Below are 25,345 nucleotides of genomic sequence, written 5' to 3' on the forward strand. Positions count from 1 at the left end.
AATGTAATGTAAAGTTAATGTGACATAAACACTGTACAATCGTTTACATCACTGGCTGGTGTGAAATTTGTACAAAACACCAGCGGATGGAACTAGAACAGAATCTGCAAGTATAAAGTAAAGTCATCATACTAAAAACAATGGTATTAGCTAGCTAATATCAAAATGACTGCACTCATGGTTGCAGTGAAGACAGTTTGAGCATGGGTATGGTGAGTGTGAGGAGCTTAAAAAACACAGAGGAGTTTGAACATGCTCACGGATACAAAAGAAAGTAATTTGAGCCGTGGATGGCGCAAATCTTTAGCGTATGACATGTTTACCGCCAGTGATGGGAAGAAAACTGAAAATGTATTTAGTTACAGAATGTTTAATACTCCAATTAACGTGTATTTTGCAATGTTTCTATCACATAGTCCAATGCATAAACTGGATATATAATTAGACATAGCTAAAGCGAACAGGAAATGAGCACAGGCACACTTCTGGCTCCATCGACTCCAATTGCATTTAACTTTCTGTGTAAAAACTGTCTCGTCTTTTTGTAACTGCTGCTGTCAGACTCATCATTTTGGTCTTAAAATGTTCGTACTAACCCGCTCTACATGATCCTGGGTTTTCATTTCATTACTGTGTCTGTAAATCAAGATATGAACATTAATAACAGACAGATTGGCTCTGTGGTTGCTATGATACTTGCTGTCAGAATTCCAAATATAAAACTCAGCCGCTTGAACTTTGAGAGTGTTTAAACAAGAGAGAAATGTTAATGCCTGTGTGAGAAAAGTGTATAAAGTGTGTGGTGAGGGGTTTTACAGCTTTAAAACATATATAATAATTGTAAAATAAAGCTGACTACTTCACGAATTTCACCTACTGCGGGTCATTTTTAAAACGTAACCCCCTGTGATTAACGTGGGACCACTGTACTTCAAATGAAAGAGTAACAGTTCCTCCAAACTAGTATTCAGAATGCGTATTTTGTGTTCAGTTACTTCCCAACCCTGAGGCGTGAAGCATAAGATGGGAGCTTTACAAAGTTGTGATGTGAAGTGCACAGATGTGGTCAGGGGGTGCGGACCTTAAAGACCTGACTCCTCGGCGTCTTGTTGCCGTTGTAGCCCATGTCATTGCCGTTGTTCGGAGATGAGGGTCCGAGGCGAAATACATGACAGAAAATACGAACAATTCTGAGCAAACTCTTCATCTGAGCCTCGTAGCTGCTGGACAAACTGAGAGAAGACAAAACAAGAATGCAGAGTTAAAGAGGGGGTATTACACATCTGTGGGGTATTAAAGAGGGAGTATTACACTTCTACAGGGTATTAAAGAGGGAGTATTAACCTTCTACAGGGTATTAAAGAGGGAGTATTACACTTCTACAGGGTATTAAAGAGGGAGTACTACACTTCTACAGGGTATTAAAGAGGGAGTATTACACTTCTATGGGGTATTACAAAGGGGGTATTATACATCTATGGGGTATTAAAGGGAGGCATTACATATCTATGGGATATTAACTGCTAGCACATAGCATTAAACATGCTAATATGTTGTTTTAGGCGAGTATAGCATTTTCAAAACAGTAAAATGGATCACATCTGCACAAACTGCTGCCAGGTTTGTGAAGTCATATTGCATTGTTTTGTGTCATGTTTTGTATAAATTGCCAGGCAGGAGGGTGGGTGATGTGGGTCAAGGATCATACCGGGACGACTGAGGGGCGACAAAGACCCCCACAGGGTTACACAACAGTCATAAATGTAACTGTGATTGTACCTGAGCAGTTTGTGTCCGTTGGTGGTGGCCACTTCAGCTAAACTGATGAGGATCCTCTGATAGTGAGAGTCGCTCTGCTGGGACAGGTGCTCCAGGACCTGCCGTAGCTGAGGACAGCGTGAAAGAATCAGGATTTAAATTACTATTTTCTGGACTATAAGTGGTACTTTTTTTCATAGTTTGTCCAGGGGTGCAACTTATACTCAGATGCGACTTATATGCAAGGGTACTGTAGCCTTGTGTACCAGTATCTATAACGAGGTGCTGACGGAGTTGTTCAAAAACGACACAGAGGATGAAGAATTAAATGGATTTAGTGATTTGGAGTGAGATCCAGAGTAAACTTGTTGCTTGTTTTTTATGCTTTAATTATCTGATTAACTGTTAATATCTTACATTAACATACCAGACATGTGTTGAGTTCTGTCTATGCTTCATGTAGCTGAATAAATATAAATGTGTTATGTTAGCGTGATGTACTGATATTCAGCCTGTTGTCCTCTATTTTATTGATATTATTATAACTTGCCTTTAAAGCTAAAATGTCTGTTCTTGTTCTTGGATTTTGTAAAATAAGTTTTCCCAAAAAATGTGATTTATAGTCCAGGGCAACTTATATATATGTTTTTTCTTCATTTTTATTTTTTGTCTGGACCGACTTATACACAGGAAAATACAGTAGTGGTGTTCCGGTACTTGGCCTTATTGCACTCGCCGATATCGAAACCAGTCCAATACCACATAGTGTGAAGAAGTAGAAGGTTCCATGTCCCAGACAGTAAAAATCGGCTACAACGCCTTTAAAAATTTGGTAGCCTATTATTTTTTCTTGAATTAGAGAAACAGTTAGTACCATGTTTTCTTTGATATCGTCATTTTGTGTCATCTGAACGAGCGTCAGGAACAAGCGGCTGTGATGCTGGATCAGGATCTCACACGTCTCGCCGTATCCACCCTGAAAAAATAAAAATAAAAAACAGTATTAAAACACATTTTCTATTCACTGTTTCTCATCTATGGGCGCCATTTTGAGGACTTTTTTCCATTCAAAACATCTGTTATTTGGTTAGGACTAGTTAACTTTTCATCACTATTGTACATGGGGTATAGAGTTTACACTGTTAATTATATAAACACAACATATATTTCAGTATCATAAAATATTATCTAACAAAAAAAAAGCTTTCATAAAAGTATATGGAGGAAGAAGAGAGTGAAGGGGGACGAGGGGCGGGGTCTGGAGGACTAAAGGAGAAAGTGACGGGGAAGGAGTGAGGGGGGACGAGGTGTGGGGTCTGGAGGACTAAAGGGGAGAGTGACGGGGGATGAGGGGTGGGGTCTGGAGTTATCAGGAACACTGCGATTGGTCTAATAAGTATACACACTTCAAACTCCGCCCCTGCAGCCAGGTGTTTGCATCAGAAACATCTGGTTATTATTAGGGCAGTAATATGTGATGTCACATAGTACGTGCCATTACAGTGGCCACTGGAGGCAGCACACACTCAGATTTTGACTGTTCTTGACCAGAAAGTTGCAAATTTACCAAGTTTGCTCTAACACTGGCCATTGGAAATGGACTAAAAGGAGCAGTAGACAATGCTATTAAAATATATATATATACACACAAAAAAATCATGATTTATGGGCGGCAGTGGCTCAGTTGGTAGAGCGTTTGTCCACTGATCTGAAAGGTTGGCAGTTTGAATCCCGCTCTCGACATAGGTAGAGTGGTCAGATCCACTGACGCACAGGTTAGCACAGTTGAATACTCTCCCACAGATGAATACTCTTGTTGTGTCCTTGGGCAAGACAGTCAATCCCCCTTCCCCCCAGTGTCTGTGAATGGGTGAGTGGTTCCTTCATGTAAAGGGCTTTGAGTGGAGGTGGGAAAGTGCTGTATAAAAATGTGACCATTTAGTGTTTAGTTCCACTTTATGAGCACTCCTGATTGATAAGCGCTTCCTGGAATGGAAGAGGTTAAAGTTCATGGCTCACCTGAACACAGAGATCCAGGGGCGTGACTCCGTTCTTATCAGCGAGATATTTAGCACCGCGAGAGAGAAGAATCTGAGCTGTGTCCCTTTGGCCATGACTGCAAAAAATACACATTTTATTCTATTAGATTATCAGCCAGTAGCACTAAACAACATGCCAGTGTAATGATCATTGTGGTACATGTGAGTGTTGAACCTTGTTTACACAGCAACTGTGGTCACGAAAACACACCTCATCTCTCTATAAATCGTTGTAAACTATGAGGTGTGATGAGAGGGTGCAGTACATGGCTTTGTCCAGCAGACGGCACTGTGCTCCCAATTGATACACTGTAATGTTACCTCCTGTTTACAACTTGAAGATAACTTTAAAATCTTAAGTAAAGTCGACACACTTTAAACCAGCCCTATTGAGCTTGTGTCTCTATGGTTCTCATCTCTGACCCCTGTGGATCAATTTGTTGTAATTTACACATTTAAATCATAAAATTTATCTAAAACCACTTAGAAACTTCCACATTAGGATGACATTACATCATAACAACAAAGTGCCACATGCTGTCAGCGCCCCCTATGGATTGCTGCACTTCACACTAGAGCAGCACTTTTTTTTTTTCATTTGTACCAAAATGACGATGCAACGCTGCCGAATCCTACGAGTATCACCGATTAAGAAAATAAAACTGGAGAAGGAAGTGTGTACGTCACAGTGGGCGTGTACCGAGGTGGTTAAACAGGGGTAGATCGGCAAAATGGCGTCTTGAAAATAGTTGATTAAAGATTAGAAATACAACACACCCGTGTTGATGCCGTGTTGTATTTGGATGAATCAATCCAAATACAACTTCAGAGGCTCAATGAGAAGAAACAACTAGAACATGATTAAAAATCTTAAAAGTCCAGTTTGTAGTATAGGTCAGTATAGGTGCATTCCTCATGTACAGTAACAGTGTCAGTTCATAGGTCAGGACTGCGTTCACCTCCATGAAAGACTGAACATACAGCTCATTGTGACGTAAACCAAGGGCCAATCCAATATTAGAACAGATTTATGAAAACTCATGGCCTTTTGTCGAGTTTTCAGACCTGCAGGCGAAGTAAAGGGGTGTGGCTCCAGAGACATTTGGGCGATTGATGTCTGCTCCACTGTCCAGAAGACACAGCACCGTCTGAGAAAAAAATATGCAGCCATTTTAAAGACAAAACTAGGCAAGTGCTTGAGAAATAAATGTTTTATTACAAAGACATAACAGACACAAGCACATGACCGGTCAAAGGGCTGGATACACCTTCTCATTCTCAGGCTTTACATTTACTACTTCCTGCATGGTATTTACAGACAGAAGACATTACTACATAATTCCATATATCTTACTTTATATATTTAAACACAAAGTTTAATAACTCTACTACTGTAAATTTCGGACAATAAGCCACTACTTTTTTCCCACGCTTTGAACCCTGTGGCCTATACAAAGGTGCAGCTAGTTTATAGATTTTTACTGGCAAACTGGGGCACTCTCTAACAGTAAACGGAAAAGTTACATAGACGTGGAGAAAGATTATGCGATGAAAAATACACTAGTTTTGATTTTGAACTGTTATTTTGCACATCATGCACACACCCTCATCATGGAAAACACATGAAAAACATAAAAAGACAACAAAAACTTTCAGTGGAAATAAAAGCAGATGGCCCGTGCTGGTGCAGTTTTATTTTCTAGACATGCAGGTATGTTCATCCTTTGTTGATGGCGTGTTGATACCGATTTTCATCTTTCTGTGTAAATATCTCATGTTACAACATATTTGTAACATTTGGCTTATATTTGAGTGCGGCTTATGTATTACAATAAAAGCCCTAAAAAATGTATTTTCAAATTTAGCTGGTGCAGCCTATCTTTTGCTCAATAGTTCAAAATTTATGATAAATATACAGAGTTACAGAACAAAGAGTGGCAATTTTGAGGATTTGAATACAACATATAAAAAACGTATTCAGTAAAGTTAACGTATTCATTACTACATAATTTCATATTTCTTACTTCATATATTTGATGTCTTCTTGTGTAGATAGAAGTAAACATAAAGAAACAAAACAGTGAATGAGAGGCTGGGGCCAGTATCAGTGCGCCCCTAGTGGTCCTCATGTGTATGTGCGCCCCTAGTGGTCCTCACGTGTATGTGCGCCCCTAGTGGTCCTCACGTGTATGTGCGCCTCTAGTGGTCCTCACGTGTATGTGCGTCTCTAGTGGTCCTCATGTGTATGTGCGCCCCTAGTGGTCCTCACGTGTATGTGCGCCCCTAGTGGTCCTCACGTGTATGTGTGTCTCTAGTGGTCCTCATGTGTATGTGCGCCCCTAGTGGTCATCACGTGTATGTGCGTCTCTAGTGGTCCTCATGTGTATGTGCGTCTCTAGTGGTCCTCACGTGTATGTGCGCCCCTAGTGGTCCTCACGTGTATGTGTGTCTCTAGTGGTCCTCATGTGTATGTGCGCCCCTAGTGGTCATCACGTGTATGTGCGCCCCTAGTGGTCATCACGTGTATGTGCGCCCCTAGTGGTCCTCACGTGTATGTGCGCCCCTAGTGGTCCTCACGTGTATATGTGTCTCTAGTGGTCATCATGTGTATGTGCGCCCCTAGTGGTCCTCACGTGTATGTGCGCCCCTAGTGGTCTTCACGTGTATGTGCGCCCCTAGTGGTCTTCACGTGCATGTGCGCCCCTAGTGGTCCTCACGTGTATATGTGTCTCTAGTGGTCATCATGTGTATGTGTGCCCCAGTGGTCCTCACGTGTATGTGTGTCTCTAGTGGTCCTCACGTGTATGTGTGTCTCTAGTGGTCCTCACGTGTATGTGTGTCTCTAGTGGTCCTCACGTGTATGTGCGCCCCTAGTGGTCCTCACGTGTATGTGTGTCTCTAGTGGTCATCATGTGTATGTGCGCCCCTAGTGGTCCTTACGTGTATGTGTGTCTCTAGTGGTCCTCACGTGTATGTGCGTCTATAGTGGTCCTCACGTGTATGTGTGTCTCTAGTGGTCATCATGTGTATGTGCGCCCCTAGTGGTCCTCACGTGTATGCATGTCTCTAGAGGTCGTCATGTGTATGTGCGCCCCTAGTGGTTGTCATATGTATGCACGTCTCGAGTGATCGTCATGTGTACGTGCGCCCCTAGTAGTCGTCATATGTATGCATGTCTCTAGTGGTCGTCATGTGTATGTGCGTCCACTGCAGATCTTACCGTTTTGTGGCCATTCTGGCAGGCCACGTGCAGAGCCGTCTGCCCCATGGCATCCTCCACGTCCACATTAGAAACATGCTGCACGAGGTCATGGAGGAGCTCCGTGCGCCCGTTCACCGCCAACCAGTGAATCTAAGACGGTAAGAAATGTGTTCAGTACAGATGTCACGATGCATAGGAAAAGAACAATAAAACACCCAGCTACCCTGTCTAGTGTTAAATACCAGGGAGAAGAGGTGGGTTTTCAGACTGGTCTTAAACTGTGTTAAAGACTGAGAGGATCAGACAGGCAGAGGGCGCTATTCCATAGTCTGGGCTCTGGTGTTGATCCTGGCTTTGGGCACAGCAGGAGCTTATATAAGATGACCTCAAATGTCATAGTGTTTAGATTAATGTGGTAAAAACTGGGGGGAATGATCGTTCAATTTATTTAGAATCAGCTCTTTTTTCTGTCACTTAACAGTTTTATTTATAGATGATATTCAGAATTAGAGTATTGATCACAGTGTTCCCTGGTTTATTGCGTGGGTTACGTTCTAAAATTAACTCACAATAGGTGAAATCCGCTAAGTAGTCAACTTTATTTTTTACAATTATTATAGGTTTTGCAGCTGTACGACACCTCCCCACACACTTTATACACTTTTCTCACACAGGCATTAACATTTTCTCACATTTCTCTCTTGTGTAAACAATCTCAAAGTTAAAACCTTCACACATGACCCTGTACCTTCGTCGGTGCAGAACGTTTCATCGACATTGTGAGTTTTGTCGGGGAGAAAACTTGCAAACATACAGCACTTCAGAGTCACACTGTGATCCAACATTTATGTAAATTTGTCTGAACACATTCTGTACTGTACAGGAGACACGGCACAGGGGAGACTGATGGACAATGGTCTACAGTCCCTTAACCAATCAGGACGCAGAACACAATGCACGTTCAGACACTATAAAAAAAAAACATGCAACATTGCACAAAAAAATCCACAAAAACAGTGAGGCCATGAAAGGTGAACCGCAATATAGTGAGGGACAACTGTATATCTCCAGAATAACTGCACTTCTACAATAGAAATAAAATAATACAATAAGTATGATATAAATACATACTAAAATAATATAAAATAAAATAACAATAATCGACCATCTTACAGCAGTGAGCCCCTCGTTGTTGCAGATGTTCACGTCTGCGCTGTATTCCAGCAGTTTGCCCATGCACTTCTTCTGCCTGAGATAAAGACAGGAGCAGATGAGGATACAGACAGGTGTATATGAGAGAAAGAAGGACAGGTTCCCACACTCAAAATCATTTTCCATTGAGCTGAATTGTTCAGCAGGAACAACTAAATCGTTCATTTTTTTTTTAAATTATTTGTATATTTTTCTTTTGCTCAAATTCTGAACGTGTTAAAAATAAACCCTGAGCCTTTTCAGCAGGTCTCACACAATAATAAAAAATATTTTTACCTTTCAGTCCTATTCAAAATTGTAGTGGAGCAGAAAGTATAGATACTGCTCTCAAATTACTCAAGTAAAAATAAAAAGTATCCACTGTAAAATGTACTTTATCAGTTTGAGGTATCTGTACATTACTTAAGTGCAGTACTTTACTGCTTTTACTTTATGTTCCAGCCCTGTGCAGAGGTACTTCGACATGGAGGTGGTGTCTTGTTTCTAACTTGTTTCTAATACAATGCAAGAATGGACATGTTTTGTTATGCGTCATGTGACCCGAGTGTCATATTATCTGAATGTGAACAGTGACACAGCACAAACAGGAGAAAAAAAAAAACTAAAGTACAGCAAAAAAATACCTGTTACAGAATAAAAAGCCCCATACCCGTTACAGTATAAAAATCCCCATACCCATTCCTGGCCGCAAGGTGCAGAGGGGTGCAGCCAGAGATGTCCTGGTAGTTTGGGTTTGCTCCTCTTTTCAACAGGAGGACGAGGCACTCCACCGACCCACAGCTGCAAAAACACATGAGGTTTGTGATGATTGGATTTTTTCAATTAGATTTAAGATTTATGTTTTGAAAATTACAAAAAGACTGAAATATGAACTGGCAAACTAATGTGAGGATTTCAGAACATGTTGGTAGAGATTTAAAGTACAGGGTTAGCCGTTTTATGCAGAATGAGACAGGATTTTGTTGTTTGTGGAGGAAACTATGGTTCTTCCAAATTTGCATTAATCACAATGTTTTAGTTCCGACCACAGTCTGTATAAAGAAGTGGACTGAGTGTGACGTCACCCACAGCGTTCAGCTCCAAATTAAGCTAATCAAGGCTAGCAGTTATAGCGGCCAATTTGGAACCGAGTTCCATATTTGGAATTCTGACCACGAATATCATAGCAACCAAAGAGCCAATCTGGAGCGAGGCTGTACAAGGTAACGCCCCCGCACACACCGCTGGTTTAGCAGGGAGCGGGTGCTTAGTAACGCTGTCAATCAAACCTGTTGTTAACGCTAGCAGGAGCAACTTCAGGGAAATAAGGCACCTGATTTGTCTGTTATTAATGTTTATATCTTGATTTACAAACACAATAGTGAAATAAAAACCCCAGGATCATGTAGAGCGGGTTAATACCAACATTTAAGACCAAAATGATGAGTCTGACAGCAGCAGTTACAGAGGGAGGGGCGACAATTTTCTAATGTAAAGTGAACTGGAGCCAGAGTCGATGGAGCCAGAAGTGCTGCTCATGATCAATTCCCATTTGGAATTTGGTGGCTAGCAGGTTAGCTATGTCTATTTCCATATACAGTCTGTGGTTCAAACCTCTCAGTCAATGGTTAAAGGGGCGTATGACAGATTAGACTACTCATTTCACATTTTACACACCGTAATTTCTGGACTATAAGTTGCACTTTTTCATAGTTACTTACTTAAACTTATACTCAGATGCGATTTATATGTGAAATATATGTTTTTTCTTCATTATTATGCATTTTTTGTCTGGGGCGACTTATACTCCGGAAAATACGCTAATATTTAAGATTTGAATAAAAACATTGTCTTGTTATTTCTAGTTTTCAAATTTTGGCATTTTACTTCCTGGTTGAAAAAGGGTAGCAGATGTGACATACATAGAGGTAATTCCATAACTATTACCTATAGCAACCATAATGTGAACAAGGGCCAAAACTTGTCCAAATTAGTGGTGATTAGTCAAAAAAAAGTAAAAAGTAAGTGCACAAATGTTGAACCTGATCATTTCTATTAGTGACTGGACCCATTAACGTCTTGAATTCCAACAAAAATCTGGATTTGAACCATATTCATTTTATCTGCCTCCATCTGTGACAAATATGACTGGCCAGTAGAATGTGGCGATGTCGTCTGAAATCTCGCTATACGTCATTGTAAAGAGAAACTGGAGCTGTACTTGGCAGCGATGTGCAGCAGACTTCTTTTGACGCGTCCGAAAGCATAGTTCACATCAAACTTGGAGTTGACCAACAGCTCCGACACTGACCTGTAGGGGACAGAAGAGCAAGGCTGTGTCTGAATGTCCACCTTAGCCCCTGACCTCTCATTCACTGCACAGGCCTGCACGCTTAGACTCTGTAGTGCCTCATTCACACAAACTTCAACTTCATTTATTGTTGGGTGAGGGGTTAGAGTCAGACAGTGAACAGGGAGATGCAGGTGGATTAGAGGTCAGAGGTTAGGGGGTTAGGGTCAGACAGTGGACAGGGAGCTGCGGGTGGTTTAGTGGTCAGGGGTTAGGGGTTTAGGGTCAGACAGTGGACAGGGAGCTGCAGGTGGTTTAGGGGTCAGGGGTCAGAGGTTAGGGTCAGACAATGGACAGGGAGCTGCAGGTTGATGTCACTGACAACATGTTAAACACTACACAAATAAAATGAAGACTTCACCAGAGACACTTCTGTGTTTAGAAAGAGACATGTTTGTGTCTCAGTGATAATGCTAATGCTAATGCAAATTTTGAGGCATAATCAATATTAAAACACCACAAACTGAAGTATTCTACATATAAAAATAATGGGGTAATCTTTATTTTAATTAATTTGAATTTTAATAAGTTGTTTATTTTAGGTTTTCTGATTTGAATAAAAGTACTTGTTAGCTTTGAGACTCAGTGAGCTAGCTAGCGTTCTAATGTGCATAGAGCATTTTGGACTCTGTGATATCAACTCAACTTGAAACTTACCGGTGCTGGTCAGCCATAACCATCGGCATAAGAGTGTACACGGCCGTCTCATTGTCTGTGGAAGAGATGGATTCATAAATATTTTAAAAAATTATGCTCTCGCACATCAGCTTTTGCTGATGTTAAACATATTTTTCAGAGGTCGAACAGGACGTGTACAGGAAGTGAGCAGGAAATGAGCAGGAAGTACACAGGATTTTAATCCTAATTTTGTGTTAAATAATGAAACTATCACCAATTTTGTGTTAAACTTGAAACTAAAGATAAATATATCACTTGGGTCAATATTTCCATGTTCTAATGCTGCTACCTCCTCAAAAATAGACCTGGAGTTGTGTTTTGTTTCATTCACACATGTTTAAGTAACACTTTATTATTAGTCTGTTACATCTCCAATGCTCAGTGGTAGTTTTCAAATTAACAGCTCCTTTTGCCTTTAGTTCAGTGGAGATTGGCAATTCCAGGTCTGAAATGATCCAAATGATTCTAGAAATGAAGGTGTATGGAGTTTAAAAACACAGCGGAGTACTTCCTGTATTACCACATGATGACATCACAAGGTGGAACAGGCTAAATATGACTATAAAATATATAGTGTTTGTGTGTTAAACATGTGTGAATGAAACAAAACATAACTTCAGGTGAATTTGTGATGAGGAAACGGCATTACAACAAAATAGTGTGATATGGGCTCTTATAGTGTATTGGCTTTTGGCCTTAAATCTTCAGCACAGGGCAATGTTTTGTTTGGACCAACAAGCTGCCTAAAAGAATGGTATAAATCTTCATTTAAGCACTTGCGCAAAGAGGAAATAGCACAAATTATGACTTCACTGCTCTCTTACCCAATCTGTACATGAGTTTATAATCGATTAAAATGATATATTGGGGGGGAAATGATCAAACTCAGTACAACATATCAGCCCATCTCTATTTGAAACAATGTTCAAGCGTGACAACATTTAAGAAGAAATATAAATGACTTACACCGTTTTATCTCAAACTGAAAAAAGCACTCAAAAAAAGCTCAAAATGCTCTGTTCCATCTTGTGATGTCATCATGCGGTAATACAGGAAGTGCTCCACTGTGTTTTTAAACCCCATACAACTTCACTAGAATCATTTGGATCATTTCAGACCTAGAATTGCCAATCTCTACTGAACTAAAGGTAAAAGGAGCTGTTAACTTCAAAAACAACCACTTGATGACATCACAAGGTGGAATAGAGCATTTTGAGCTTTGTAGAAGTAGACACACTAATAAAAAAAGTGTTACTCAAACATGTGTGAATGAAACAAAACTCAACTCCAGGTCTGTTTTTGAGGAGGGAACAGCGTTAGAACATGGCTTAAAGCTCACATCCTTGTTTCCATGGAGATGTTTACCCTATGCCTGGAATGTTCCACAGTACGGTGTTAAGATTTATTTAGAAGAATGATAGATGATTCAGTTTGAACTCCGTGTAGAACAGTGCTATAAAGAGTTGGATCTGTCCTTGATGTGGGGGGGTCTCCATCCAGACTCACCCTCCGGGAGCTCCACGGTCCTCGCCCGGCGCAGGGAGCGTGTCAGGCGATTCAGCTGTACGTTGAGCTGCTCCATGGCCCGCTCCATCATAGGCGAAGCATGCGCATAATCCAGGTCGAGGAGGTGAGCTTCCCCCGGGTTTCAGGGCTGGGCTGCACGGCGGGAGTGGAGGTGCGCGTGTTTGGAGCTTTCAGGCGCGTTCTAGTTGTTTTTAACAGCGGTTTAAAGAGCGACAGGTCGAATCTGGGACGGGCTCATTGTCTCCGATTCAAAGGGGAAATAGATTTTGAATTATAACGTGTATTTCCCTCTGTCCACTCTCTAACGCGGCTCTGATCGCCACCACCCGCCTCGGCCACTTCCTGTTGTGAGACGCCGAAAGATGTTGCATGCTGGGTAATGCCGTTTAAGTGGAGCCTGTCGACCGGAAGTGATTGGTAGAGAGAAACAGAGGAAAAAACGAGCCTCGTGTGCGGTTAGCTCGTAGCTAAAGCTAAAAACACTTTGTTAAAATGTCCAAAGGCCAAACGCTGAGAGCTTTGGTGAATGAGCGGCTGACTGCGGCTGCTGAAGAGATCTTTGCGCTGTTTGAAAGAACGATAGCGGAGTATGAGGAGGAACTGTGTCGCTCCAAAGAGGAGAACCAGAGGAAACAGGAGCTGCTGGACTCGGTGCTGAACCAGTGCACTCGACAGACTCAGACATGGATTAAAGAGGAGCCAGAGGACACGCTCCGGGCACAGGTGAGCTTTACGCGCAGGTGAGCTTTACGGTACGTTCACACCGGTGCGTCAGGTGCGTCGCGTTCACATGTAAAGTCAATGGTGGACGCGCGTGTTAAACGCAGTGTGGCCAAGACGCGCGTCCACCATTGACTTTACATGTGAACGCGACGCACCTGACGCACCGGTGTGAACGTAGCTTTACGCGCAGGTGAGCTTCACGCGCAAGCGAGCTTTACGCGCAGGTGAGCTTTACGCGCAGGTGATCTTCACGCGCAAGCGAGCTTTACGCACAGATAGGCTTTACAGAGGCCTTTCCAAATGGGTCAAATGGGCCAAATGGGCCAAATGTGCCAATGAGGTCGGAGGCCCACAGCTTCTCTATCAACATCCTATGCATTTATCCGGATGATGGTCAGGAGAAGGGGTCATAGTGCATTTTATCATATTCGATACATACATTCCATCCACTCAGTTCTTTCAAAAACAACTTTACAGTAGACCTCAGGCTTCAGATTTGCACAGTTGGCCTATAATGGGCTGCACTCATTTAGCACTGTTGAGTCAAATGTTTCTTAAAGTGGGACTTGAACTCAACACACACATTTCAAATAGAGCTGCTAAACTGGGCCTGAGCAGATCTGGAGGACTAAAGGGGATTTAACTGCTGTTCATTTTTGGCAATTTTAGCGCATAGGAGGTAAATTTGCAGTTTTCTGTTCAAAAAAGTGTGTGATAGTGATGGCTAGATGGCTCCTCAAGGTGTGTGTGACTATTCCAACACTGGCACTGTTTCAAGGGGCAGGTTTAGTCCAAACTCAGACTTTGTTAAGCCTGAAAATAGCTCAACTCAGAGCTTTCAATTTCAGAGAGAGACTGAACTTAAACCCTGAGTCAGTCACCATGGTAGCAGGTTTTATTCCTCCAACCCAGCGTTTAACCAGAGTCTGCTCCTGAAGGACTGCTCTGAAAGGACAGTCTCAGTGAATTTTGTTTTAATGTCTAAATGTATAATTTAACAAAACGTACTGTTTATGAAAATGTCTTAAATTAGTTTGGTCATGTTTACTGTCTTAATGTCAGACACACTGATGAATTAATAACCTTTATTCAGTACAGCCATTTAATGTCACATATAAAAGTATATTTATGTTATTGCTCCACTTACATATATATCAGACCTTTTAGTGCTGAGGTCTAAAGGTTCTGATATAGATGTGAGCTTTTAGACATCAGTACTAAAAGTGATGGTGTGTTTTAAAATCTTATAGATCTGTATAGATATTGTTTACAGATGTTATTTACGGATGTTGTCACAAGATGGTGTGGTGATGGTATAGTAATGGCTTAGCGATGGTGTAGTGACTGTAGTGATGGTGTAGTGTTGTAATAATGTAGTATAGTGATGGTGTAGTGATGGTTTTCTGTAGTGATGGTGTAATGATGGTGTCATGTAGTAATGGTGTCGTGCTGTAGCATAGTGTATTGTAGTGATGTAGTGGTGGTGTAATGATGATGTAGTGACGGTGTTGTGCAGTGATGGTGTAGTGACGGTGTAGGGGTGGTGTAGTGAAGTGACGTGTAGTACTGTGTCTGCTTTACAGTTTTTTCAGACAGTCGGGGAATCTTGCGCTGCATCCTATGTGTGTGATAATCCCAGCTCATGGTGATGGCTTGCCAGATCCAGCCTTGTTTGTTGCTCTCAGCGCAGACGACCCTGGCATCATTCCAGTTCATGATGTGGTTTTGTCTTGGCATTGGTCAGATATGGCTGATTTCAGATATTTTACATTACCATTATAGTGATGGTTGTATTTAGAATGACCTCATCTAGAGGCTGTTTGTTCTCATCTTGAAATTGATAAATGTATAACAATATTTCTAGCGAAACTCAATAAAAAAAAAAAATGACAGAAGCATTTAGCACATTTCTGATTGAAACCAAGAAATATTCTGATTATTCTTTTCAGTCAAAATATGAATATTAATATTTGTCTGTTCCCCACCCCAGCTCCCAGTGGGCGTCCAAGAGTCCAGTGCTGTCTGTGTGAAGACAGAAGAGTCCTCACTGCTTCAACATAGACAAACTGAGCACAGAGAGGAAACACAGGGGGAGGACATCAGCACAGAGCCACATTTACACTCAGAGACTGAGGGACACATGGAGCACTCCTCTGACACTGAAAATGATGAAGACTGGAGAGCTCCAATCAGCTGTTCAGCTGCACAGATGGAGACAGAGGCTGATGGAGACCACTGCAACCAAGTCCAGATCAGAGCCACCGCTGCACCAAACTCATGTCTATCCCACAAATACAAGTCTGCACCAGAGACCAGTGCCACTGTGAACTATGGAGACATGTCAGGAACAGCCCAAGGAGCTGAGGGCAAGAAATATGAATGCCCCATGTGTCAAAAGAGGTTTGGCACTATGCAGAAATTACAAAGACACATTAGAGTTCACACAGGAGAGAAACCGTTCAGCTGTTTAATATGTCAGAAAACATTTTCTCAAAAGTATAATCTAGATGTGCATATCAGATTACACACAGGTGAAAGACCTTACAGCTGTTCAATATGTATGCAAACATTTGCTCAGAAGAATACACTAAATATACATAGAAAAAAACACACAGGTGAACGACCTTACAGCTGTTCAATATGTGAGAAGTCATTTTCTCAGAAGTGTAATCTAGATGCACATGTGAGAACACACACAGGGCAAAGACCTTACAGGTGTTCAATGTGTGAGAAGACATTTTCTGAGAAGAATAATCTAAGTAAACATGTGAGAACGCACACAGGGGAGAGACCTTACAGCTGTTGCATCTGTTATGAGGGGTTTTCACAAAAGATTCATTTGAAAAGACACATGAGAACTCACAGAACAGAAACTGACTGATATGAAATGTCTTAAAAATCGTAGAATTGTGTGTTGGAGTCTGCTGCTAACGACTCAAAATGCAGATGTTTGACCTGTCGTCTGTGGTTAAACCTCCAGGACCTGAACCATAACAGGAACAACCCTCTGAGCCACAGGCAGCTGCAGGCTGCACATCCTGGAAAATTACAAAAAAAGGCAAAAATGTCCTGGAAAATGATCTTTGAAAAAGTCCATCCTTTTGCTTTTTATTAGTATTGGATATTAATTTGAAAGACCCTGTTTATGTTGTCATCATAGTAAAAAGAACACATAAAAATACCGTAAATCTCACCTGTTTTACACAACATTTCTTGGTGAAGCATCCCCAACCCTGTTTGGCCTTGGCCTCTGCCTGCTACACTTAGTTTATTTCATACCTTACTTTATACCACTTTTGGTTATTCTAAACCAAAGGTTGAATTGCTAATTTATTTTTCAGTGGACTAAGTGTCACGTCACCCATACCATTCGGCTCCAAATGAAGCTCATCGAGGCTAGCAGTTATAGCGGCCAATTTGGAGTAGACCGAGAGAGACAATCAAAGCTGTTGAAAGTAACACCAATCCCCACTCCGCACCGCTGGTTTAGCAGGGAGCAGGCTCTTGGTAATGCTGTTAATCAAACCTGTTGCTAATCAACCTCGGGGAAAGAAGGCACCTGATTTGTCTGTTATTAATGTTCATATCTTGATTTACAGACACAATACTGAAATAAAAACTCCAGGATCATGTAGAGCGGGTTAATGTGAACATTTAAGACCAAACTGACGAGTCTGACAGCCGCAGTTACAGAGAGAGGGGACACAGGTTTTTTACACAGAAAGACAGTTGGAGCCAGAGTTGATGGGAAGTGCGTCCATGATCACTTCCTGTTTGGAACGCAGCGGCTAGCAGGTTATCTATGTCCATTTATGTTTACAATCTATGGGGAAAACGGAACTCTTCATGATGCTCGAGGCTGAACAAATGGTCCTCATTTAATGGAACTGCCTCATGTAAAGATCAAAATAATGCATTTTTTCATTCATCAGTGTAATCTGTTTCACGTGCTAACAGCAGTTTAAGCTAGCGCATTCATACATAAAATCAAATACTTTCATCATTTAAAAACAGCAAAAAATTTTAAAGAAATTTATCTGTTAAGTGCTTCACAAAATATCAGCCAAAATAATTGTTTGGTGTAATGTTTTTGATTTGTGTTACTATGAGGAGCTCATAAGACACAAAGAAGAACTGCAGTTTACAGAAGCAGAGGGCTGATATGGCTCAGCGCCGTCAGAAAAAGAAAAGGAAAGAAATGCTAGAGCACCTCTGCTGGCAATCACAGCAATTATACCCTTATACAGTGGTCTCACGCTATATCGCGGTTCACCTTTCGTGGCCTTGCTGTTTGGCGTATTTTAGTGCTATGTTGTTTTTTGTTTTGTTTTGTTTTTTTAACAATGTATGAGCGTGCATTGTGTTCTGCGTTCTGATTGGCTAAGGGACTGTAGACTATTGTCCATGAGTCTCCTCCGTGCTGTGTCTCCTGTACAGTACAGAATGTTTTCAGACAAATTTACATAAATGTTGGATCACAGTGTGACTCTGAAGTGCTGTATGTTTGTAAGTTTTCTCCCCGACAAAACCTACAATGTCGATGAAACATTCTGCACCGACAGATTTCAGAAACACTTTGGACTTAAGTGTTTCTCTGCACGGAGAGGCGCCTCTGTGGATACCGCTGGAGCAGAGGCATGAGAACAACACATTTAAAGAGAACATCGAGGAAGAGGGATATAATATACGAAGATTTGAACTTTGAGAGTGTTTAAACAAGAGAGAAAAGTAAGAAAATGTTAATGCCTGTGTGAGAAAAGTGTGTGGTGAGGGGTTTACGGCTGCAAAACATATAATTGTGAAAAATAAAGCTGAGTACTTTGCAGATTTCGCCTATTGTGAGTTATTTTTAGAACGTGACCCCCGCGATAAACAAGAGACCACTGTATATAAAATGTCGAAAGTAGCAAGAAAAGAGAAATACATTGAATGAAGGGGGCACTAGTTTTCTATTTACAAGCAGATTTTGTTTGGATCCTGTTTTGAATCACGTTTTTGTCACAGTAAAAAAAACTAAAAGAACTTGTCGACTCAATGGTCTGAAGACTTAAGTTTACATATGACATGAGTCGTGCTTTTCTATTGTCATTAATATAAAATAAAAACATCACATTCACTTGAGTCTGTTTTTGTAAATCTGATTTTATTGCAGTGTTCTATAATGTAATAATGCAGACTTGATACTCGATACCGATTCTGATACCACAATGCTAATAAAAACACTCTTCCACAGTAGTCCATGGACGTGTATGAGTCTATGTGTCTTATACTTGTTCTCAGGAGAAGAGGAAGAGGAGAGAGGGTAAAGGAATGGAGAGAAAGAGAGGAGGAGAGGCAGAAAGGGGAGGGATAGTGTAAGAGGAAGGCAGTAAAAGAATGTGGATGAAGAGAGACAGAAGGGAGGAACAGAGGGGAAGAAAGAAAGAGGGTAAAGGAATGTAGGAACAGAAAGGAGAGAAGAGGGGAACAGAGGACAGAAAAAGGAGAGAGCAGTGCTCAGTGTCCAGTAGGTTCCATTGTGGTCCATGGTCCTGGTTTAGTCCTGGTTTTGTTCTGGTATAGTTTTGGTTTAGACCTGGTTTAGACCTGGTTTAGACCTGGTTTAGACCTGGTTTAGACCTGGTTTAGTCCAGTAGGTTCATAGTGGTCCATGGGTGTAAGCTAGTCTGTCTTATATTTGTTCTGATGCAGCTCAACATCATTATAAACATATTCAGGAAAGGTTCATTTCTGTCAATGCAACTTTTTTAGTATCAATACCTGCAAAAAATGAGTAATTTCTTGGACCACAACTTTTTTTTTTTACTTCTGTCATATTATTTTGAAGGAGTAATAAATGTTGTGTTGTATGTTCTGTTGTCACCAGCCAAGGGACTGAACATGTAAATGGTCTTGGTAGGTATAATGCCACGCATTTACATTTATTTCATACAGATGTTCATTCACTGCTAAATAAATAAATAAATAAATAACAGGCATGCGGATGTAGCAAGTTGTGTTGAATGAAACAAAACACAACTCCAGGTCTGTTTTTGAGGAGGAAACAGCATTAGAACATGGGGTCACTGGGCTTGCTGGGGTCACTGGGGTCGTTGATTCTGCCTCAAAACCTGGAGCAGTAAAACTAAAACAGCCTCTGATTGGATTTTAATACTAGAACTATGTGATAATTCTGCTCAGTGGTGGAAGTAGTAATTGATTTGGTTACTTAAAGTACATGTTTTAAAAAAAATAAATAAATATTTCTTGTAGTTTGAGGTCTGAGAAGGCTTCAAACTTGATAAAGATTTTAGGTGAATTTTGTTTTGTTCAACAGAAACAACTGAACCAATAGTTTTTTTTAATTATATATATATATATATATATATATATATATATATATATATATATATATATATATATATATATATATATATATATATATATATATATATATATATATATATATATATATATATATATATATTCAAATTCTGAGTGTGTTAAAAATAAACTCAAGTTAAAGTAAAAAGCATATATTTTACAGAGACCTAAATGTATAGAGATGAAATTAAACAGATTTGTTGATTTTGGAGACGTAAGCAGAGAAGAAGAAGAAGAAGAAGAAGAAGAAGAAGAAGAAGAAGAGGGGAGGGAGGACACTGGACTGGAGCATTTTAGGAGTGTAACAGCCTGACCAGTGGGGGCAGCAGTGCACTAACCGTGTCTACTCTGCTGCACGAAAAGCAGGAAGCAGACAGAGCCCCGTGTGCGGTTAGCTCGGAGCTAAAGCTAAAAACACTTTGTTAAAATGTCCAAAGGCCAAACGCTGAGAGCTTTGGTGAATGAGCGGCTGACTGCGGCTGCTGAAGAGATCTTTGCGCTGTTTGAAAGAACGATAGCGGAGTATGAGGAGGAACTGTGTCGCTCCAAAGAGGAGAACCAGAGGAACCAGGACACTCCACAGACTCCACGGATTAAAGAGGAGCCAGAGGAGCAGAGCGTCAAACAGGAGGAAGACACGCTCCCAGCACAGGTGAGCTTTATCCACATGACTGTCTAGGGTGAAATTAGGTGAAACGGACCAATTACAAACCAGAATAATCGCTAGCGCCACGTTAGCCACGTTAGCATGCTACTGTCGTAAACACAATCACTGCGCTGATGTCCTGACCTGAACTATTCAAACTTTTAGAGTCCTAAATAATATTTGTATTCACGTGTCATATGTGATTAAACGTCAGCGTAATGTTTAATGTGCCTCTTTATGGTCAGCGCTGTCCGCGCGCGAGACCACGTGTTCACGCGAGAACTGTGTACTTCATAAGGGAAAAGGCCGCGGCCGCTCCGGGTCCGGTGAGAACACAATCCAACAGATTTGATCCGGAGCTACGCGCCACTTCCCCAGCCACACCGGCGGCGCCATATAAATAATACACACATACTGAATGATTTGGGGTGACTGGGTCAAATGCCCATGTTGAATTTCCACAATCTAACCAACATCACCATGGAGCAAAACTAATGTATTTCTTCTTTCATATTTAATTCCTCTTTACAATCCTTTCATCTGAAGGCTGTGCATTTGTTCTCATCTTGAGATTGATAAATGTATAACAATATTTCTAACAAACCTCAACCAAGAAAATGATAGAAATATTTAGCACATTTCTTATTGAAATAAGATAGCATTCTGATTATTATTTTCAGTCAAAATATGAATATTAATATTTGTTTATTTGTTCCCCACCCCAGCTCCCAGTGGGCGTCCCAGAGCCCAGTGCTGTCTGTGTGAAGACAGAAGAGTCCTCACTGCTTCAACATAGACAAACTGAGCACAGAGAGGAAACACAGGGAGAGGACATCAGCACAGAGCCACATTTACACTCAGAGACTGAGGGACACATGGCGCACTCCTCTGACACTGACAATGATGAAGACTGGAGAGCTCCATTCAGCTTTTCAGCTGCACAGATGGAGACAGAGGCTGATGGAGACCAGTGCAACCAAGTCCAGATCAGAGCCAGAAGCACCGCTGCACCGAACTCAGGTCTATCCTCCAAATACAAGTCTGCACCAGAGACCAGTGCCACTGTGAACTATGGAGACATGTCAGGCACCACCCAAGGAGCTGAGGGCAAGAAATACAAATGCCCCATGTGTCAAAAGAGGTTTGAGACTGTGTGGAAACTACAAAGACATATTCGAGTTCACAGAGGAGAGAGGCCATTCAGCTGTACTTTTTGTAACAAAACTTTTAACCAAAAGGCCCATCGAGATCAACATGTAAAGATACACACCGGTGAACGACCTTACAGTTGTTCAACATGTGAGAAAACATTTACCCAAAAGTGTTCTCTAGATGCACATGTGAGAACTCACACAGGGGAAAGACCATTCAGCTGTTCAACATGTGAGAAGACATTTGCCATAAAGTGTAATCTAGATGCACATGAGAGAACACACACTGGAGATAAACCATTCAGCTGTACATTCTGTGAGAAAACATTTTCTCAAAAGGGTTCTCTAGATGCACATTTGAGAATACACACAGGGGAGAGACCTTACAGCTGTTCAACCTGTGAGAAGACATTTACCATCAAGTGTAATTTAGATGCACATGAGAGAACACACAGGGGTGAGACCTTACAGTTGTTCCATCTGTAATAAAGACTTTAAACAAAGTGCTAAATTGAATACACACATGAGAACTCACAGAACAGAAACTGACTGAAAGTTAATTCACTGTGTTCATGAGATGTTTTAAAGGGCCTAGAACTGTGTGTTGGAGTCTGCTGCTAATGACTCCATGTAGATGTTTGGACCTGTCGTCTGTGGTTAAACCTCCTGGACCTGATTTTGAACCATAACAGAAACAACTCTCTGAGCCACAGCAGCTCGTGTGGTGTGAAGGTTCTTTTCCCGAACTACAACAGAATGTCATAGGGCTGCAGCCACTAATCGACTGAGAAAAAAATCCTGGTTGAAATTGTAATTATATTTTCTAATTGTAATCACATATCCGAATTACATCAATAAAACACTTAATGTATAAATACTCTGTGTTTAGAAACCTTCAATCGCTATATTTCAAACTTTTTTTTTTTTTTTTTTTGCTTAAAACGTATTTAAAAAGGCTTAATGTATACTAGAAATATTAGTTTGACTCACTGACTGGAGGTAAATTAATTATTTGTTTTAATTGTAATTTTAAACTCATTCTGCGCAGAGGATTGTAGTTTTCTTTCATAAAATCACAGTCTATAAAAAAGTGGACTAAGTGAGTGTGACATCACCACAGCGTTCATCTCCAAATGAAGCTCATCGAGGCTAACAGTTATAGCGGCTAATTTGGAACCAAATTCCAACCGAGAGTATCATAGCAACCAAAGAGCCAATGCGGAGCAAAGCGGTTGAAAGTAATGCCCCTTCTCGCCCGCACCAGTGGTTTAGCAGCAGGTGACAACGTTCGTGGGAGTGACCTCGGGGATAGGAGGCGCCTGATTTGTCTGTCATTAATGTTCATATCTTGATTTACAGACACAATACTGGAATAAAAACTCCATCCTCTGCTTTCAGATGATGGAGGAGAGAATAGACTGACTCAGATGATTGACAGTTCTTATTCAAGTCTACAGTGAACCTACAGTCCCCCAGTATGATTTATGTTTAAGTTTTTTTACATGACCTGCTTCTTGTTTCACGCTCATGAATAAATCTGACTGCATTAAACATCTATGAGCCGGGCACATTACAACATTACAACATGGAAAAATAAATGTAGAAATTAGGTCTGTAATATTAACTTTATGAAATGCTCCAAAATGTTCCGTTTGAGCTCCTAAAACATTTCAGGCCTGGAGAGGTTTTCTAAATGCTTGAGTTTTTCATGTGGTTAGATTTTTTTGCTCCTAAACAGTCTGTTAAAAATGATTTGAATGTTTTGAATGATTTGGGCTCCTCTCTGCCGTGGATTTAAAACATTATGCCCCTTTTTCAACACTGCCGGGAGAAGGGTGGAGATGTTTGGATGTAGATTTTTGCTCTGATCCTGCTGGTGATTAATGCAGAAACCAGCCTCATTTAAAGGAATTGCCCCAAAATATTCAGGTTTACGAGGCCACAGAATATGGTAAAATGCTGCGTTTAAATGAAATGGAAATAAAAAAAAATTATATTAAAAAGAAGAAATGTAGCTCTTGTTTTGGCTCATTGTAAAATGCAAAAAATTGTGATATTGCAGAGAAACAAATCTTAACCCCAAAAATATCCTACATTTGATATAAAAGAATTCATAAATATTTAATTTTATTACTTCAGCTTCCAAGTCAATATAAGTTACAGGCCTAGATGCGAGTCTGGACCAGCACAGAGGAGCTCAGGTCCAGGCCAGGCCGAACCGGTGCTCAACCCCGAAACCAACCGGGTCACTGCGCACGGCCCTGCTGCGCCCGCCTGGAACCAGCGCACGGAGGACGGTGCTGCTGATCAGCCGAACTCAACCGGACCTGAGTCCACTGCAGCCTCGCGACCCAGAACCCCTGCATGGGAGTGACGGCGCAGGAGTCCTGTAGGACCGAACCCCCTGGACCGGAGAGAACGCCGCTATTATGAGCTCTTCCCGAACTCCTGCGCGTGGTGTCCAAAGTCCTGTTGCTGTTTTATGTTGAAATCCAAAGCTCAGGTGAGGCTGGAATGTGTTGTAAAGTTTAAAACTCGTAGCATCAACAATATTTATCTGATATAGCCCATGTGTCTTAATGTTAGAGCCACATAAACCATCTCACACTCAGAGGACCTCAGGGACTGGCCTCCTGCTGGTGCCAGAGTCAGGACTATACATGGAGAATCAGTGTTTCAGTTTTATGCAGCTAAAACCTGGAACAGTCTTAGTGAAAGTGTGAGACAGACCTCTACTCTGACAATGTTTAAATCCGGGCTCCAAACACTTCTCTTTATCTGTGTATATGACTGAAATGGTTTTATTCTGCACTTTTCTCATTTAATATTAATTTTATGATGATGATGTGTGATTATGTTTCGATTTGTGTGATTTTAATGTATTTCTTATTCTGTAAAGCACTTTGAATGACCTTGTGTACAAATTGTGCTGTACAAATAAACTTGCCTTATCTAATATTTAGTCAATTTAACCAAAGTTTATTTTGGGCTGTTTTTGTCAGAGGCTTTTATTTTGACGGTGCCGCAACTTTCCCAAAAAGCAGGAAGCAGACAGAGCCCCGTGTGCGGTTAGCTCGGAGCTAAAGCTAAAAACACTTTGTTAAAATGTCCAAAGGCCAAACGCTGAGAGCTTTGGTGAATGAGCGGCTGACTGCGGCTGCTGAAGAGATCTTTGCGCTGTTTGAAAGAACGATAGCGGAGTATGAGGAGGAACTGTGTCGCTCCAAAGAGGAGAACCAGAGGAACCAGGACACTCCACAGACTCCACGGATTAAAGAGGAGCCAGAGGAGCAGAGCGTCAAACAGGAGAAAGACACGCTCCCAGCACAGGTGAGCTTTATCCACAGTGTTGGAAGTCACTAAATACACGGACTGAAAATACGTAGGTCTTTTCAGAATACTCATTTTGAGTAACTGTCCGGGAGGGGGGTAGGGGCCACGGCTCGGCACACTTTGGGAACGACTGGTGTCCATTTATTTTCTGTTTATAATTTGAATAACAAAGAGAGCCCATGGAACATAAAGGAAACTTGTGTTTGAGGGTTTTAAGGTCACAAATATCCACAAGTATCATAAGAACCAAGCGCGTTGTAAGCGTCAAAGAGCGTTATGAATCAGAAATGGGAAGTCCCAAGGCTTTATTTCATCATGGGTCTAGCTTTGTGCTTACATTTTTGTGTGTGTGTGTGTGTGTGTGTGTGTGTGTGTGTGTGTGGG

The 25,345-nt window shown here is 41.1% G+C and overlaps 3 protein-coding genes across 3 annotated transcripts in view; 2 read left to right on the plus strand and 1 right to left on the minus strand.

Moving 5' to 3' along the window:
• The window catches only part of hace1 (HECT domain and ankyrin repeat containing E3 ubiquitin protein ligase 1), a 30,603-nt gene extending 17,528 nt beyond the window's left edge, over nt 1-13,075 (minus strand). Inside the window, exons 1-11 of the mRNA XM_033980645.2 lie at nt 12,725-13,075; nt 11,198-11,252; nt 10,412-10,501; nt 8,887-8,991; nt 8,173-8,248; nt 7,018-7,149; nt 4,863-4,945; nt 3,778-3,874; nt 2,633-2,734; nt 1,780-1,886; nt 1,082-1,232 (exon numbers count right to left, since the gene is read on the minus strand). Coding sequence (XP_033836536.1) covers nt 1,082-1,232; nt 1,780-1,886; nt 2,633-2,734; nt 3,778-3,874; nt 4,863-4,945; nt 7,018-7,149; nt 8,173-8,248; nt 8,887-8,991; nt 10,412-10,501; nt 11,198-11,252; nt 12,725-12,815 — 1,089 coding nt within the window. The 5' untranslated portion in view covers nt 12,816-13,075. The remainder of the gene's footprint in view (nt 1-1,081; nt 1,233-1,779; nt 1,887-2,632; nt 2,735-3,777; nt 3,875-4,862; nt 4,946-7,017; nt 7,150-8,172; nt 8,249-8,886; nt 8,992-10,411; nt 10,502-11,197; nt 11,253-12,724) is intronic.
• Nucleotides 13,076-13,147: 72 nt separating this feature from the next.
• On the plus strand, nt 13,148-18,403 carry LOC129456939 (zinc finger protein 32-like). Its single transcript, XM_055228014.1, has 2 exons — nt 13,148-13,468; nt 15,459-18,403. Exons 1-2 carry the CDS (start codon nt 13,238-13,240, stop codon nt 16,347-16,349), a joined length of 1,122 nt encoding a protein of 373 aa, XP_055083989.1. The 5' UTR covers nt 13,148-13,237; the 3' UTR covers nt 16,350-18,403.
• Nucleotides 18,404-20,149: 1,746 nt separating this feature from the next.
• On the plus strand, nt 20,150-22,500 carry LOC129456937 (zinc finger protein 32-like). Its single transcript, XM_055228012.1, has 2 exons — nt 20,150-20,483; nt 21,203-22,500. Exons 1-2 carry the CDS (start codon nt 20,259-20,261, stop codon nt 22,112-22,114), a joined length of 1,137 nt encoding a protein of 378 aa, XP_055083987.1. The 5' UTR covers nt 20,150-20,258; the 3' UTR covers nt 22,115-22,500.
• The last annotated feature ends 2,845 nt before the right edge of the window (nt 22,501-25,345 follow it).

The sequence above is a fragment of the Periophthalmus magnuspinnatus genome, chromosome 16 (assembly GCF_009829125.3).
Source record: "Periophthalmus magnuspinnatus isolate fPerMag1 chromosome 16, fPerMag1.2.pri, whole genome shotgun sequence".
Taxonomy (NCBI): Eukaryota; Metazoa; Chordata; class Actinopteri; order Gobiiformes; family Gobiidae; genus Periophthalmus; species Periophthalmus magnuspinnatus.